Source organism: Capricornis sumatraensis, chromosome 6, assembly GCF_032405125.1.
Source record: "Capricornis sumatraensis isolate serow.1 chromosome 6, serow.2, whole genome shotgun sequence".
Classification (NCBI taxonomy): domain Eukaryota; kingdom Metazoa; phylum Chordata; class Mammalia; order Artiodactyla; family Bovidae; genus Capricornis; species Capricornis sumatraensis.
Genome location: NC_091074.1, coordinates 84,926,408 through 84,941,404, shown reverse-complemented (window position 1 = coordinate 84,941,404; position 14,997 = coordinate 84,926,408). Strand labels below are relative to the sequence as shown.

The 14,997-nt window shown below is 52.9% G+C and overlaps 1 protein-coding gene across 1 annotated transcript; it reads left to right on the top strand.

The window, feature by feature from the left end:
• The first annotated feature begins 5,912 nt into the window (after positions 1 to 5,912).
• Positions 5,913 to 9,909, top strand: MYORG (myogenesis regulating glycosidase). Its single transcript, XM_068974360.1, has one exon. It carries the CDS (start codon positions 5,913 to 5,915, stop codon positions 8,055 to 8,057), a length of 2,145 nt encoding a protein of 714 aa, XP_068830461.1. The 3' UTR covers positions 8,058 to 9,909.
• Positions 9,910 to 14,997: the final 5,088 nt, after the last annotated feature.

Below are 14,997 nucleotides of genomic sequence, written 5' to 3'. Positions count from 1 at the left end.
CCATCACCAACTCCCAGAGTTTGCTCAAAACTCATGTCCATCAATCTGGTGATGCCAGCCAACCACCTTATCCTCTGTCATCCCCTTCTCCTGCTTTCAATCTCGCCCGGCCTCAGGGTCTTTTCCAATGAGTCAGTTCTTCCCATCAGGTGGCCAAAGTATTAGGGTTTCAGCTTCAGCATCAGTCCTTCCAGTGAATTTTCAGAACTGATTTCCTTTAGGATTGACTGGTTTGATCTCCTTGCAGTCAAGGGACTCTCAAGAGTCTTCTCCAACACCACAGTTCAAAAGCATCAATTGATGCTTTTGAATTAAAGGGTAGGAAATCAATGTTAGGGAGTGGGTATTGGGAATCAAAAATTTAACAGTAGTACCTGAGGTCATTGAGAATTGGAGTCAGATGTATGAGGGTCCAAAAGGGCTGACCCATCTCTCCCCACAGGTGGGACACAAGTCACTTCAAGAAGACTGGTGGCTTGCAGAGAAACAACTATGTTGTCCACCCTGAGTTTGTGTCCGAGACCTATCCTGACTACCACTGCTGTTAGAAGCCCAGGGTTGGCTGGGCCAAGGGGGCTGAACAATAAATTAATTCTTCACCCTAAAGGCTGCCTGCAGTGTCCTCACCCAGCAGGGCTGGCATGAGGAGTCAGTCACTCAGGCCTCTGCCACGCCTCGTCAGCGGAGATGCAGTTTCTCAAAGTCATCCTGCACTGAGCCCTACCCACCCCATCATCTCAGTATTTCCCATGGGTGGCACTGAGTGCCCCCCTGACACATAACAGTAGCTCTATGAGGGGCATGTCCTCCTCCTTTCCATTCCAGAGCCCAAACCAACGGGCCCACCTAGCCACTCAGGAGGTCCCATTCACCTCCCATCCCAGGAGGGCACAACTGACATTTCCCCAATATCCTCCAACCTAGATGTCCCATCACCCCCATATCTCAGTGGACCAGAATCCTCCATCCTGCAGTCAAAGCCATGCCCCTTACCCAATCTTTTGATCTCTGTCCCCAGAGTCTCTGTCACAGCCACCCTAAAGTCTATACAGAATCCCTTACTGCCCTCCCCGACCCAAGTCCAAGGGGTGGGTTCCAGAACAATTTTGGAAGATTTCATGACCAAAAAGTCTTTCATTTCAAGTCACACAACAAAGCCCTGTTTCTCTGTCCCTCAAGAAGCAAGGTTTGGGGTGTTCTGGAGTCTCTAGGGTCTTTGGTATTTTTTCACCCCATTCCTCCTGGGTGCAGGTGTATGCTGGGGCACACCCACCTCCTCACAGCACAGGCACTTATAAGGGCTGTCACCAAGGGAAGTGGGTGGGGGAAGACTTTGCAAAATACCGAGCAGAATCTGGTCTTCCCAGTCCCTAACCTCAGACACTGCTGGTCTGATCCGGTGGGAACTGACAGATCGGGCCTCCCGGATGATGGAACAAAGCTACACTCCGTGGGGTCCTTGATTGGATCCAACCTGCATTGAACCGCTGGGATCTTCCCAGAATTCCCCTTCCCTTTTTACACATGGGAAAAGAGCTGATGAGAGCGTTATACCAAGACGGCCTCAACCTGCCCAAACCTGGAGGAAAAGGAATCCTGAGAGCCAGCTCTGCCCCATTACCCTGAGGCTCGCGCCTTCTCATACACATCCCAAATTTAGCCTTGCTGCTGCAGCTGTTTCTGCTAAGTCGCTTCAGTCGTGTCCGACTCTGTGCGACCCCATAGACGGCAGCCCACCAGGCTCCTCCATCCATGGGATTTTCCAGGCGAGAGTACTGGAGTGGGGTGCCATAACGTTCGGCAGCTGCACTTTCCTCCAGAACTACACTTCCCAGCAGGCCTGGGGCAGAGCCCCGCCCGCGTGTGGGTGAGCAACAGTCCACCAGGGGCGGGCCTGCAGGCGAGTGGGGCGGGGACTGAGGGGGGGCGGTGAAGCGGAGGGTGAGCCGGGGAGCACCAGGCAGGCGGCTGGCCTGAGCTGCCCCGAGCTGGGCAAAGAGCAGAGGTGGGGGAAGGTAGGGTCTAAGAGGCGTGGCCTCTAGTCCGCGTGACAATGTGGGAGGATGGTCCGACGCCAGCTGCGGAGCTGGACTTCAAGACTAGGCGAGTCCGAATGACCGGGGCGTGGCCGAGCAGCCAGGGGGCGGGGCCTGAGGACGGCCACGGCAGTCCCCAGCGAGGCAGCGCCCGGGGTCGCACCGTAGCAGCTCAACTTCTGCGAGCTTGGAGGGGATCTGCGGTAGCTTCCCTTCACCCCCACTTCTGGGGTCACTGCCGTGAGTGAGCCCCGCGGGAAAACCTTGGGTGGAGGGTGCTGGGGGAAAGTATTTCCTGCACTTTCTCTCCTACAGACGAGTAGGTGGGGTGAACCTGGACACCTGAACTCCTTTTTGGGCCGCGGTCACAAGCTGGCGACCGGCCCCTTGACCTCAGTCTGTCCCTTCGGACATTATAGCTGCAGCATTGGCAGGGGGTGTAGGGTATTCCAGGCTGTAGGCTCAGTCACTCGATATCCCCGGATCCCTTCGCTGCGCAGGACGGGAAGAGGGGCCCGGATCGAGTTGCCTTTGACATTTCCACCCCCACCCTACCCCTGGGAATTGTGTTGGACAAGCAACTCAACGTGGAATGGCCTCCCCTCAGTTGTGTTGGGCCTGACCCTCCCGGTTAGAACCAGCTAGAGGCTGGAAGCCAAGACTGAGGTTGACCATCAAGTGGGGAGAGGCTTGGCTAGGGCAAGCCCCCACCTACCAGCCTTAGCCTGTGGTTGGCCAGATGGCGGAGGCGGCAGATTACAGGGGTCTCCAGGGCCACCGTTAACACCGGAACCACAGTCCCTGTACCAGATGCCGTTAAAATTGCCACTTCCCAACCCCAAGAAGCCTTTCTGGAGCCAGCAGCAGCACCAGCCCTTGGGAGGACAGGCCTCACCCTGCCCACATCCACCCAATGGAAGCCTGTCCCACCCCTTTGGCCACAAAACTCCTTTCCTCTACTGCATTCAGATAGCCAATCATTATCTCCCATTACTAAAACTTACCCTGTGGGGGTTAAACTGGGATTTTGGAAGAATCAAGAAAGCTTGCTACCTGAGTGACTTCAAACAAGCTCCTTTTTCTCTTTGGGCCACTATTTCCTCATCTGTAAAGTGGCACTGCTGCTGTGCCCCCTGTTCAGCATTATTGTTAGGGTTGGATGCCATGGTGGCATTAAGGAGACCAGCACAGGGCCTGTGGGTTTCTGTCCTTCACCAAAGAACCTGAGAACTGTAGCAAGTAAAGATTCTTAAAACCTAAGTGTTTGAAAAGGCTTTTGTGGACACCTTGGTGGCCTCTCCATGCCTCCAGGGGTCAGTAGATGGGTCAGCATAATATGAATGTTTTGAGGATGAGCTGTCCCTCTTATATTAGATACAGACCCTTTCTCCCTAGGTGACCAGAAGGGACCTTGGTTATCTTGAATGAATTTTGGCAGCCTGGTCCGCCAAAGCCTGCTTTGGGTCTTGCTTAGCTTAAGGGCTTAAGGGTGTCCATGGTGGCTCAGATGGTAAAGAATCTGCCTGCAATGAACCCAGGGTTCGATCCCTGGGTTGGAAAGATCCCCTGGAGATGGGCATGGCAACCCACTCCAGTATTCTTGCCTGGAGAATTCCATGGACAGAGGAGCCTGGTGGGCTTCAGCCCATGGGATTACAGAGTCAGACATGACTGAGTGACTAACACTAACTTAAGGGCATCAGCTAAAGGCTACTACCTACACTTTCCAGGACTTTTCTAACCTATGCCTACAGGAAGGGAGTCCATAGTGGGGTGGGGGAATTTTGAAGGCTAAATCGTGTAGGATGAGAGGAAGGGAGTAAGAGGCTGTTCTAGACCAGCTGGAACTAACCAATTTTGAGAGTTAGGGGAAGGAGCTCAGAGAATAAGGCCCCAAGATTGAACCTCACTGGGGGTGGGGGAGGATATTGTTGGGAGCTGTATATTGACATCTGGGATCAAACTTTTGATCTGCATCTGGCATTCATGATGTCTTTGGGGGGTGGGGGGAGGTGAGAACCCTGAGAAGTTCTGGAAAGTCCTTGGAAGTCTCTGGGGACTTGGAAACAGACACTGGCATCTGGGAGGAGTCTAATTACTGTTTGTCAGTCTCCTCTTTCCTCTCCACCACCCCCTCAACCTCCAGCTGGAGCAGGTGGGCAGCTGGCAGGCTGGCAGTGTATATATATATATATCTGTGTATGCACCTGGTTGGTGCTATTTCTTTGTTGGACTCTGCCCTGAGGGCTGGGACAGAAAGGGTCAGTAGGCTTGAACAGCAGGTTGGGACACACCTCCACCCAAGTTTGTGTTTCTCTGCAGTCATATCTGAGTCTTTAGCATACAGTATGCATAAGTGTATGTGTGTAGTAGTAGGTGTCTGACTGCCAGAGAGTTGGGCGTGGGGAAAAGAAATTGACCCAAGATGGGTGGGTGAAGTTTCCTAAAGCAGGTGGCCTGAAGGATTTAGGTTAAGGAAGGAATGAGGTTGGTAGTCACAGGATAGGCCTGGGTGGAAATGGAATCAGAAGGACAGTGAGACCATGTATGCCTTGAGCCTCAATTTGCAAAGCTCAGTCTTCTGAACATCATGGGGGTCTTGAGCAGCTCTCTGAACTAGGGAGAGATGTAATCTGATAACTGCTTTAGAAAGATCAGGTTAGTATCTGGGAGCAGAAGGCCTTGGGGGGAAACGAAGTTGAAATCAGGGAGGCCTATTGAGGAAGTGTTGCAGTGGTACAGGAGAGAAGTAACAGTGCTCTCTCTAGGAGAGGAGCAAACAGGTCAGTGGGAGAGTGCTGGAGACAAAGCCAGGAGGTAACCGGCCCACAGATGTGGGTGCTGGGAGCAGAGCAGGAAGGCAGGCAGGGACAGGGACTCAGTGGTCCTGATGGCTGAGAGCAGAGGGGAGTTTGAGAGCAAAGAGAGGGAGATGTGAGAAGCCACCAAGCCCTCATACTAGGCTCCTGAACCTTTCCTAATGTCCAAAACGCACCCTGCCCCACCCCCCGCCCCAAACCAGGCCCTAGGACTGAGTCTGGCTTCAAGTATCTTGTCTAATCTCCAGATTTAATATGGCTTATGACTCAAGATTAAATTCCATGTCTGAGCTGTTCCCCTTCATTTCTCCTCTTCCCCTCCTGCATAGGAAAACCAGCCTACCACTGTGTTAGAGGTCTCAAGAAGCTCATAGGCTTATCTCCCTTCTCACATCAGGCCACCACTCTGGGAAACTAGGCCTTCTCCAGATCCTTCCCCTTCTCATCATCCTGAACCGCCCCCATGTGTGATCCAGGGAGGCCTGATTAATTCTGTGATCCTGGACAGCTCCCTGACTCTGTCTGGATTTGTTCCTCCATCAGGAAAATGGAGATGCATGTCATCTGCCCCACCCCTTTCAGAAACTGAAAGTGTTAGTCAGTCAGTCATGTCCTACTCTTTGAGACCCCATGGACTGTAGCTGGCCAGGCTCTTCTGTCCGTGGAATTTTCCAGGCAAGAATACTGGAGTGGGTTGCCATTCCCTTCTCCAGGGGACTTTCCCAACCCAGGGATCAAGCCCCAGTCTCCTGCACTGCAGGCAGATTCTTCACCTTCTGAGCTACCTCCCCTTTCAGAGTCCTGACTAATTTTGGCAAGCAGGGTGCCCATGAGAAAGGTAAGGTGCAGACAGAACATCCTGGTAAAAGTAAAGTCCTGACGTCCCAGTATACAACTGCCCAAAATACACACTTGTCTTACAGAAGCAAATGTAAATACTATGGAATGAGAAGGCTCAGTTTCACCTCTCTCTTCCCCTTCCTGAATCAGGCCGGCCAGGTTCAGATTGGCTTTGTCGGGTGGCCCCCCTGCCCGCTCCTTCCTTAACCGGGGGCTGATGCCCCAGAATTCTCAGGAGAATTCCCAGGCCTACCCCCGCCGCCGCTCTGGGAGCCACACAGATCGTAAGATTCCTGAGACCGTCGCAGCCGCAATCATGTACACCTTCTTGCCTGACAACTTTTCCCCTACCAAGCCCAAGCCGTCCAAAGAGCTGAAGCCGCTGCTGGGCTCCGCGGTGCTGGGGCTGCTTCTGGTGTTGGCCGCAGTGGTGGCCTGGTGCTACTACAGCGCCTCTCTACGAAAGGCGGAACGCCTGCGCGCGGAGCTGCTGGACCTCAACCGCGGTGGCTTCTCGATTCGCAACCAGAAGGGCGAGCAGGTGTTCCGCCTGGCCTTCCGCTCGGGCGTCCTGGACCTGGATTCCTGCAGCCGCGACGGCGCCCTGCTTGGCTGCTCTCGCACAGCGGATGGGCGCCCGCTGCACTTCTTCATCCAGACCGTGCGACCCAAGGACACAGTCATGTGCTACCGCGTGCGCTGGGAGGAGGCGGCTCCGGGGCGCGCGGTGGAGCACGCCATGTTCCTGGGCGATGCTGGGGCGCACTGGTACGGCGGCGCCGAGATGAAGACCCAGCACTGGCCCATCCGCCTGGACGGCCAGCAGGAGCCGCAGCCCTTCGTCACCAGCGACGTCTACTCCTCCGATGCCGCCTTTGGCGGCATCCTCGAGCGCTACTGGCTGTCGTCGCGTGCGGCCGCCATCAAGGTCAATGACTCGGTGCCCTTCCACCTGGGCTGGAACAGCACGGAGCGCTCCCTGAGACTGCAGGCGCGCTACCATGACACGCCCTACAAGCCGCCAGCCGGCCGAGCCGCTGCACCCGAGCTCAGTTACCGCGTGTGCGTTGGCTCGGACGTCACCTCCATCCACAAGTACATGGTGCGGCGCTATTTCAACAAGCCGTCGAGGGTCCCAGCACCCGAAGCCTTCCGGGACCCCATCTGGTCCACATGGGTGCTGTACGGGCGCGCGGTGGACCAGGACAAGGTGCAGCGTTTTGCCCAACAGATCCGTCAGCACCGCTTCAACAGCAGCCACCTGGAAATCGACGACATGTACACTCCTGCCTACGGCGACTTCGACTTCGACGAGGCCAAGTTTCCCAACGCCAGTGACATGTTCCGCCGCCTGCGCGACGCCGGCTTTCGCGTCACGCTTTGGGTGCACCCGTTTGTCAACTACAACTCTTCCCGCTTTGGCGAGGGCGTGGAGCGGGAGCTGTTTGTGCGCGAACCCACCGGCCGGCTGCCGGCTCTCGTGCGCTGGTGGAATGGCATAGGCGCAGTGCTCGACTTCACCCGCCCGGAGGCCCGCGACTGGTTCCAAGGACACCTAAGGCGACTGCGCTCGCGCTACTCCGTGGCCTCCTTCAAGTTTGATGCTGGCGAAGTCAGCTATTTGCCCCGGGACTTCAGTACCTACAGGCCGCTGTCTGATCCCAACATCTGGAGCCGGCGCTACACGGAGATGGCGCTGCCCTTCTTCTCGCTGGCCGAGGTCCGCGTGGGCTACCAGTCCCAGAACATATCGTGCTTTTTCCGCCTGGTGGACCGCGACTCGGTGTGGGGCTACGATCTGGGGCTGCGCTCGCTCATCCCCGCGGTGCTCACTGTCAGCATGCTGGGCTACCCCTTCATCCTGCCCGATATGGTGGGTGGCAACGCTGTATCTGAGCGCTCAACCAGCGGCGGCGATGTGCCCGAGCGCGAGCTGTACGTGCGCTGGCTGGAAGTGGCCGCCTTCATGCCAGCTATGCAGTTCTCTGTTCCACCCTGGCGGTACGACGCTGAAGTGGTGGCCATCGCGCACAAGTTCACGGCGCTGAGGGCCTCGCTCGTGGCGCCACTGTTGTTGGAGCTGGCGGGTGAGGTCACTGACACGGGCGACCCCATCGTGCGCCCCCTCTGGTGGATCGCGCCGGGCGATGAGACGGCGCACCGCATCGACTCACAGTTTCTTATCGGAGACACGCTGCTCGTGGCACCCGTACTGGAGCCGGGCAAGCAGGAGCGGGACGTCTACCTCCCCGCAGGCAAGTGGCGCAGCTATAAAGGTGAGCTTTTTGACAAGACACCAGTGCTGCTCACGGATTACCCCGTTGACCTGGACGAGATCGCTTATTTCATCTGGGTATCCTGACCCAGCCCAGGGCCCAGAAGCCTGGCAGCCCTAACCCTAGTCTTCATGTAGGCCTTTAACCCTCAAAATCACAACCGTACCGTCTATTCCCCCGGAAGTCCCCAACTTTATACCACCCACTAAGTGGGTAATTGACCTAAATGTGCTGAAACCGGCTCCTGTAGGGGCGAGGGGAGAAGACACTGGAGCAACACCCGGCCCCCCCCTACCACCAACCCAACGCACAATTGTTAGATCCCTCCTCTCCACAGGCACTCCAGTCTACAGAAACTCCTTCCCTTGGGTGGGGGCAAGAGAGCTCAGAGGAAAAAAATCAGCCCTTTTCCTGTAAAACACAGTTGGGTTTTAAACGCACAGAGAGGGGGACTTCCCGTGGTGGTCAGGTGGTTAGGGCTCCATCCTTCCACTGCAGGGGGCTGGAGTTCAGTCCCTAGTAGGGGAACTAAGATCCTGCATACCACAGTGGCATGGCCAAAACAAAAACAGAAAAGCACAGAAAGAAGCCTTACCTTCCATCTTTGTCCTTCTGAAGTGGTGGCTTGGTCCTCTTGAAGGTCCCAAAATAGCCTCCTGCCACACTTAGAAAGGGCACATTCTTGGTGTTGGAAAGTGCCAGGCCCTGAGTTCTCAGCACTCGCCTGAACTGTGGCTGACCTGGTCCCACCCAGCTGGTGACAAGGGATGGAGGTACTTGGCCAACTGACAAGGAGGCAAGTGGTCCCCTCCCAAAGGCTGGGAGGACAGAGCCATCGTCATCGTCCCTCATTTGTGAAGAGACTCCTAACCCCATCCTTAGACATCTGTGTACACACATGGTTCAGCCCTGGGCCAGGGCCACTGCCTGATGGGCAAAGACTCACAAGGCCATGCAGGCCAGACTTGGTGCCTTAACTCAAGAACCTGTGTGTGTGTGTTCTGTGTGTATGTGTGTGTGTGTGTGAGAGAGAGAGAGAGAGAGGCACCACGGTTCCCTGGATCTATGGAATTAACACAATACCTCTGAGGCTGCATAAGCCTGGAGGGAGGGGCAGGGAGCAAACTTGAGGTTTTGACTTTCAACCTGGTCCCTTCCTAGGTGATGTCCCTGGGACTCTAGTAGAAAATAAACAGCCCTGTCTAGATTTCTCAGCTGCCTCACTCCCTATACACATGGCAGAGGTGTGGCTTAAAAGGGAGGCACGTTAGGGAATTCCCTGGTGGTCCAGTGGTTAGGACTGCATGCTTCTACCACAGTGGGCGCAGGTTTGATCCCCAGGCCAGGAATCCCACAAGCTGGGTGGGAAAATAGGGGGGAAAAAAGACCAAAAAAAAAAAACAGGGAAGTGGGGAAAGGATGTTTTTATTTTGGTAGTGGTGTGCTTCAGCACACAAACTACCGCACACAACGACACCCACAAATATACACACAGGGTAAGTTTTTCATTTTAGTTACTTTTCTTTGCTAAGAAGAGCAGCCAGAGAGTTTTTTCTACCTTTGCAGCTGAGTCTGGGGAAGGAGTGGCTTGCCAGCAGTGGGGAGGTGGGAAATAGGGCAGGGTTCAGCAGGGACGGGGAGCCTGGTGGGCTGCCCTCTATGGGGTCGCACAGAGTCAGACACCACTGAAGCGACTTAGCAGCAGCAGCAGCACCGGCTTCCCTTAACAGCTCTGACAGCAGAATCAGCCCCTCACCCCCTAGAGAATGCATCTCTTTGCCCACTCCTCCACCCCCTCGATTTTCTTTGTGAAGAATGCTAGTGAAACTTTAGGAGCACTCACCCCTGATTCTACCACTCATCTACAAACTGTGTGGCCTTGAGTAAGCTGCTTAACCTCTCTGAGCCTCAGTTTCTTCATCTATAAAATGGTGATAATAATGCCTACCTCCCAGGTTGTTGTGGGAATTATAAGCACAGATGTATGTAAAGTGCCTGGCACAAGTAGGTGCTCAATAAAAGCTATTATAATAGTTTTTTGTTTTTTGTTTTCTTGCTTAAAAACAATATGGACTTTTTCCAGGCTCCAGGTCCCAGCCCAGCTGGCTTGCTCTGAGCCTGCATGTGATACCCTCTTCCCAAACCTCTACACACAGCACTCAGTTGAGCTCTGAGTTTGTGACCTGGGGGACACTGTGGTTCAGGAGAAAGGCAGGAAAAGAGACATCTGAAGTGGAATGTCAGGAGCCAGGAGTCCGCAGGAGATGGGGAGTACGTGGAATTAGCTTCCCTCTCTTTTTGGTCAAGAGCATTTACCAGTCAGTATTCAGTGATGAGCCTTCCTAGGTCCTGGTGCACAGTGGTGGGATATGTGTGGAGTGACTGTAGAAGGAAGACACCTAAGCTGGGTCCTGGGAAGTTCCCTGAATGGCTGGAGAGCATGACTCACATTTAAATGGCCCTCCACTTCAGACTATGCAGTCTGAAGCAGTTGACCTAACCTTTCAAGCATCAGCCTCTTTATCTTTAATATAAAATTTCTAGGACTCATTGAGATGTGTCTGTAAAGTACTTATGCAAAAATTGGCAAGAAGTGTTTAGTAAATGGTAACTCCTGTTAACTCTTGATTGTAAACAAAGACTGAAGAAAAACTGCCTAAAACTTGTGCTGTATCCTACTGGGTAGCCTCTAGTCACATATCACTTCTTAAATTTAATTTTTAAATAAATGTAATTAAAAATCCAGTTCTTCAGGCATGCTAGCCACATTTCAAGTGTCCAAAAGCCATGTGTGACTAGTGGCTCACATGTTGGACAGTTCAGATTACAGAACATGTAGCATAAAGTTCTGTAGCCCAGGACCAAGCAAGTGTGTGCTGAGATGGCATGGGAGGGTGGGGGTAGGTAAAGTAATCTGGAGGGCCTAAGTCATCTGGCCTGGAGGAGGAGTATCCTTTAGAAGAGCACTGAGGGAGTTCCCTGACCATCCAGCAGTTAGGACTCCACGCTTCCACTGCGGGGGGCCAGGGTTCGATCCCTGGTCATCAGAGAACTAAGATCCCACAAACCATGTGGTGTGGCCAATTGAAAAAAAAAAAATGGAGTCAAATGTTAAGAATGTTAAGAGGGCATTGAGGGCAGGCAGCTCAGCTGGAAGAGGGGACACACCATGCCCACTGAGCACTCACTGTGTGCTAAGGCAGGGCCAGAGGGCAGAGTGCCCTTGACTGGCCATATCCCAGCCAAACAGGCCCTGACTTGTGGTCTGGTTTCTAGTCTGGCCTCTGCCGTTGACATCATTAATCACAAAAGCACAGATGAATGAACTAAAACACAGAGAGGGAAGAGGGCATTGACTTGAGTCACACAGATTAGTCCCCAAGGCTGGACTGGAACCTGATGTTCTGTATTGAGATACCTAGAATCTGCCACCCAGGCCTCACCCATCTTTCAACAGCTTGGCCCAGCTCCTGTCTATACACATCCAAGGTTGTGAAATCACGGAAATGTATGTCTTTGAAGCAGCCACCCAATGGGTCTGATTCTAAACCAAGAAGTGTTTCCCTTTCCCCCACTGACAACAAAAAAGAGAGGTTCAAGAAGTTTGGGGTGGTGACTGGAATGGTAGGAACCATGAGAAAGAGCTGGTCTTGGGGTGGGGGGAGGGGAGGGACCAGGACTAAAAGCTTCCTCTACCCATTTGCTAGGATGCCAGAAACTCTGCCCCCTTGGAGCCTTGTCCAGTCCACCATCCCTGCTAGCACCTCTTGTACATTTCATGTTTGTCTTTCTGCACATCAGGGTGGGAGGGAGGGCTAGCCCCCCTCCATGGAGCTTCCAGCAGCCTTGTCATGGCCAGTTTCCCACAGGTCTTTTCTGTACCACTGAGGGTGGGGGTGGGGAGGCTGGTATGCAGGAACGGAGAGCTCCCTTCTCCAGGAGTAATAGGGGGGAGCTTGAGTGGACACTGCAGAATATCTGGGACTGGGGACTAACACTCCCGTTCTGTGACCGTGTGCAGCCTTAGAGTCTGCCCCAGTTTCCCTTCCAGCACTATATGAGTCGGCTGAACTCTGGCCAAGTCCTCTCTCAAGACCAAGATTTGAATTTTCTGGGAGGATCTTTGCTCTGTTCTCCCAGATTTGGGCAAAGGATCCCTCACCCTGGTTGGCTACAGAGCAAGTAAGTCTTCTTTTTTTGGTTCCCCTCACCAGGATTTCTGGTTCCTTTTCTCAAATCCAGGGCAGTATTGACTTCTCCATCTCCTGGCCACTACCCCATGTCAGATCTTATCAGTTCTAGCCTGGACCATTGCAGTGGATTCCTCACTCTGTCCACTCTTGAACCCTTAAATTCAATCAGTATAGCAGGCAGCCAAGGAAATCTTTCTGAAATTCAATCGGGTCATTTAGGAAAAAATTCAACCTCTGATGTTCAAGACCTCTAAGATCTAAATTCTTCTCACACTTCTGTTTTGCTCACACACACATGCTTATGAGCATATTTTGAAAATCATTTGAAGAGATACTCCCTTCTGTTCTGGGAACAGCTGCACAGCCCATCCCTATGAGAGGAGGCCTGCCCAGACCAGCCTTGAAGAAGACTGCAGCAGCAACTGGGTGATTTCCTTTCCTGCCATTGTCCGACTCAGTGGGACTTCTGCTGACGCCCTCCCCTCTTTGGTACACACCCCAGCTCCCAAGGAACAACGTGGTTTTTATCTTCAGGCTAGCTATTTTATTTCATCATGCCCAAGGATCTTTCCAGCAGCTTGAGGGGAGGAGAGAATTTCTTTTTTTCAAAGTACTTTACCATTTTAATGGACTATAGGGGAAAAGAGAAACTGAAATTTTTGTTAAAATGAGGCATCAGTAACATTATATTAACTTCAGGTATTCAGCGTAATGATTCGTTATTTGTATATATTGCTAAATGAGCACCACAGTAAGTCCAGTTAACAGCTGTCATCAGTTACAAAAAAAAATTTTTTCCTGTAATGAGACCATTCAAGATCCACTCTCCTACCACATTACAAGATCCACTCTCCTACCTACATTCAATACAATACAGTATTAACTATAGTCATGGCCATGCTGTTCATTACAGCCCAAAGACTGTATTTATTTATTTTATAACTGAAAATTTGTACCTTTTCACCCCCTCACCCATTAGGAGAGAGGAGAATTCTTGGCCTTATGAGGTTAAGCCCTGAGTCTGAGGGTGGGCCTGGGGGAGGGGGGAAAGCTGAAGAGGAAGAGGCTCAGTCCTTGGGCGGGGAGTGGGGGTCCCAGTCTGAAGAACAGGAAGAGATTGTGCCTCAGTACTCAATATCCTAGTGCTGTCTTTCCCCTCCATAGCCCCTTTCCCCTCCTCAGGGGGTTCTGTTGAGAGCTTCCTATTACATAATCTGAAGTGGAGGCAGGGTAGGAGGGGAAGGAAGCGAAGGGGGAGGGTTAGAAGGAAGGTGCAGAGCAAGCTTCGCTGGACTCTGTAGCACAGCCTCTAGGGGGCAGCAGTGAGGTTGGCACCGCCCTCTAGAGCTTAAGGGACCCGCTGGATCACTCAGGGAGCAAGTCAGCCTCTGCTTCTCACAAGTGGGGGCCCCACTTGGGGTCCCACACCAGCACCAGTATTTCAATTTAAATTCTACAATTAAAATCACCCCTATAGCGTCATGCCTTTAGGTCTTCAATTCAGCAAACAACTGCTTACTGTGGGGGTGTAAGATACTGCTTCTGAGAGTCAAGAGGGCATTTTGGTTTTCCAAAGCCTCTATCAAAGGCCCCCAAGAGGGGGCAACTTAGGACCATCCTCGTGGGGATTAATTTACTAGATGCTTCTTCACCCCGGGATGGGCTTCCCTGGTGGCTCCGAGGGTAAAGAATCTGCCTTCGATGCAGGAGACCTGGGTTCAATCCCTGGGTCAGAAACCCCTGGAGAAGGGAATAGTAAACCACTCCAGTATTCTTGCCTGGGGAATTCCACGGACAGAGAAGCCTGGTGAGCTCTAACCCATGGGGTTGCAAAGAGTCAGACACGACTGAAGACTTAACATTTCACCCTGGGGTGGTGCAGGTGGTAGTCGGGAAAACAAGTGCAACTCCAAGAGAAGCCTCTTTGGGTGTAGGTGGGGACAGAACCGTGTTTACAGAATGAGTGGTTGTCAGGGAAAGCTCCCAGGAGGAGATGCTCTGGAACCTGGTGGGAGGGCCTGAGACTGAAGGGGAAATTGCAGTCTTAGCCCCATGACCCTTGAACAAGCCCAGGCAGCCAAAAGCAAAGTGGTGATGACAACAAAGCCCACTCACCTGTTAGATCCCAGTCTCAGCTCTGCTCTCACCCTCCCTCATCCACTACCGGTTAACATGCCCCAGTCACACCTGTCAATTCTTCCCACAAAGCGAGCAGCTGAGTGCAATTTATCCACCCTCTTCTCCAAAGTACCTGTGTTTTAATGGAAAACTCTGTAACGCCTAGAAGAATGACTCCAAAGCTACACAAGATATTCTAAAATAAGAGTCCCCTCGGGCACCTAATTCTCGAAGGACCTCACATATAGACAATTGCCAGGGCCATCTACCTTCTTAAGCCTCAATATTCCTAGCTTAAAAAAAAATGAGCAGCAGAATCAGGTCATTTTCCAGTTCCCTTCGAACTCTGATGTACAAGCGCTGAGCATTTTGAGATTCCACAGACTCCCTCAGACTCCCATGCTGAGAGCACAGGGCTGGCCAGCCCTCATTAAGAGGCAGCCAGTCTGTGGTTTGGCACCACTGCCCAGCAGGCATTTATTAAATCAGTAGGATGTGGTCCCTGCTGGCCTGGAAAGAGAACACTAAGCTCCAAAAACTTCCTGCAGCAGGCCTCCTTCAGGGAGTGCCGCTCAGAGGGGTGAGGAACAAAACCGTTCAGGCCCCTGGCAGGGCTCCAAGATCCTGTTCACTAGTACTTCTGCCCTGTCTGCACGGAGAGTCGGTGACTGAAAACATCTGGAAGCCTGTCAGAGACCGGGGCGACTTCTCTATT

What these genes read in the sequence shown, in the direction of transcription:
- MYORG (XM_068974360.1), top strand. Translation starts at nt 5,913, where the DNA reads ATGCCCCAGAATTCTCAGGAGAATTCCCAGGCCTACCCCCGCCGCCGC.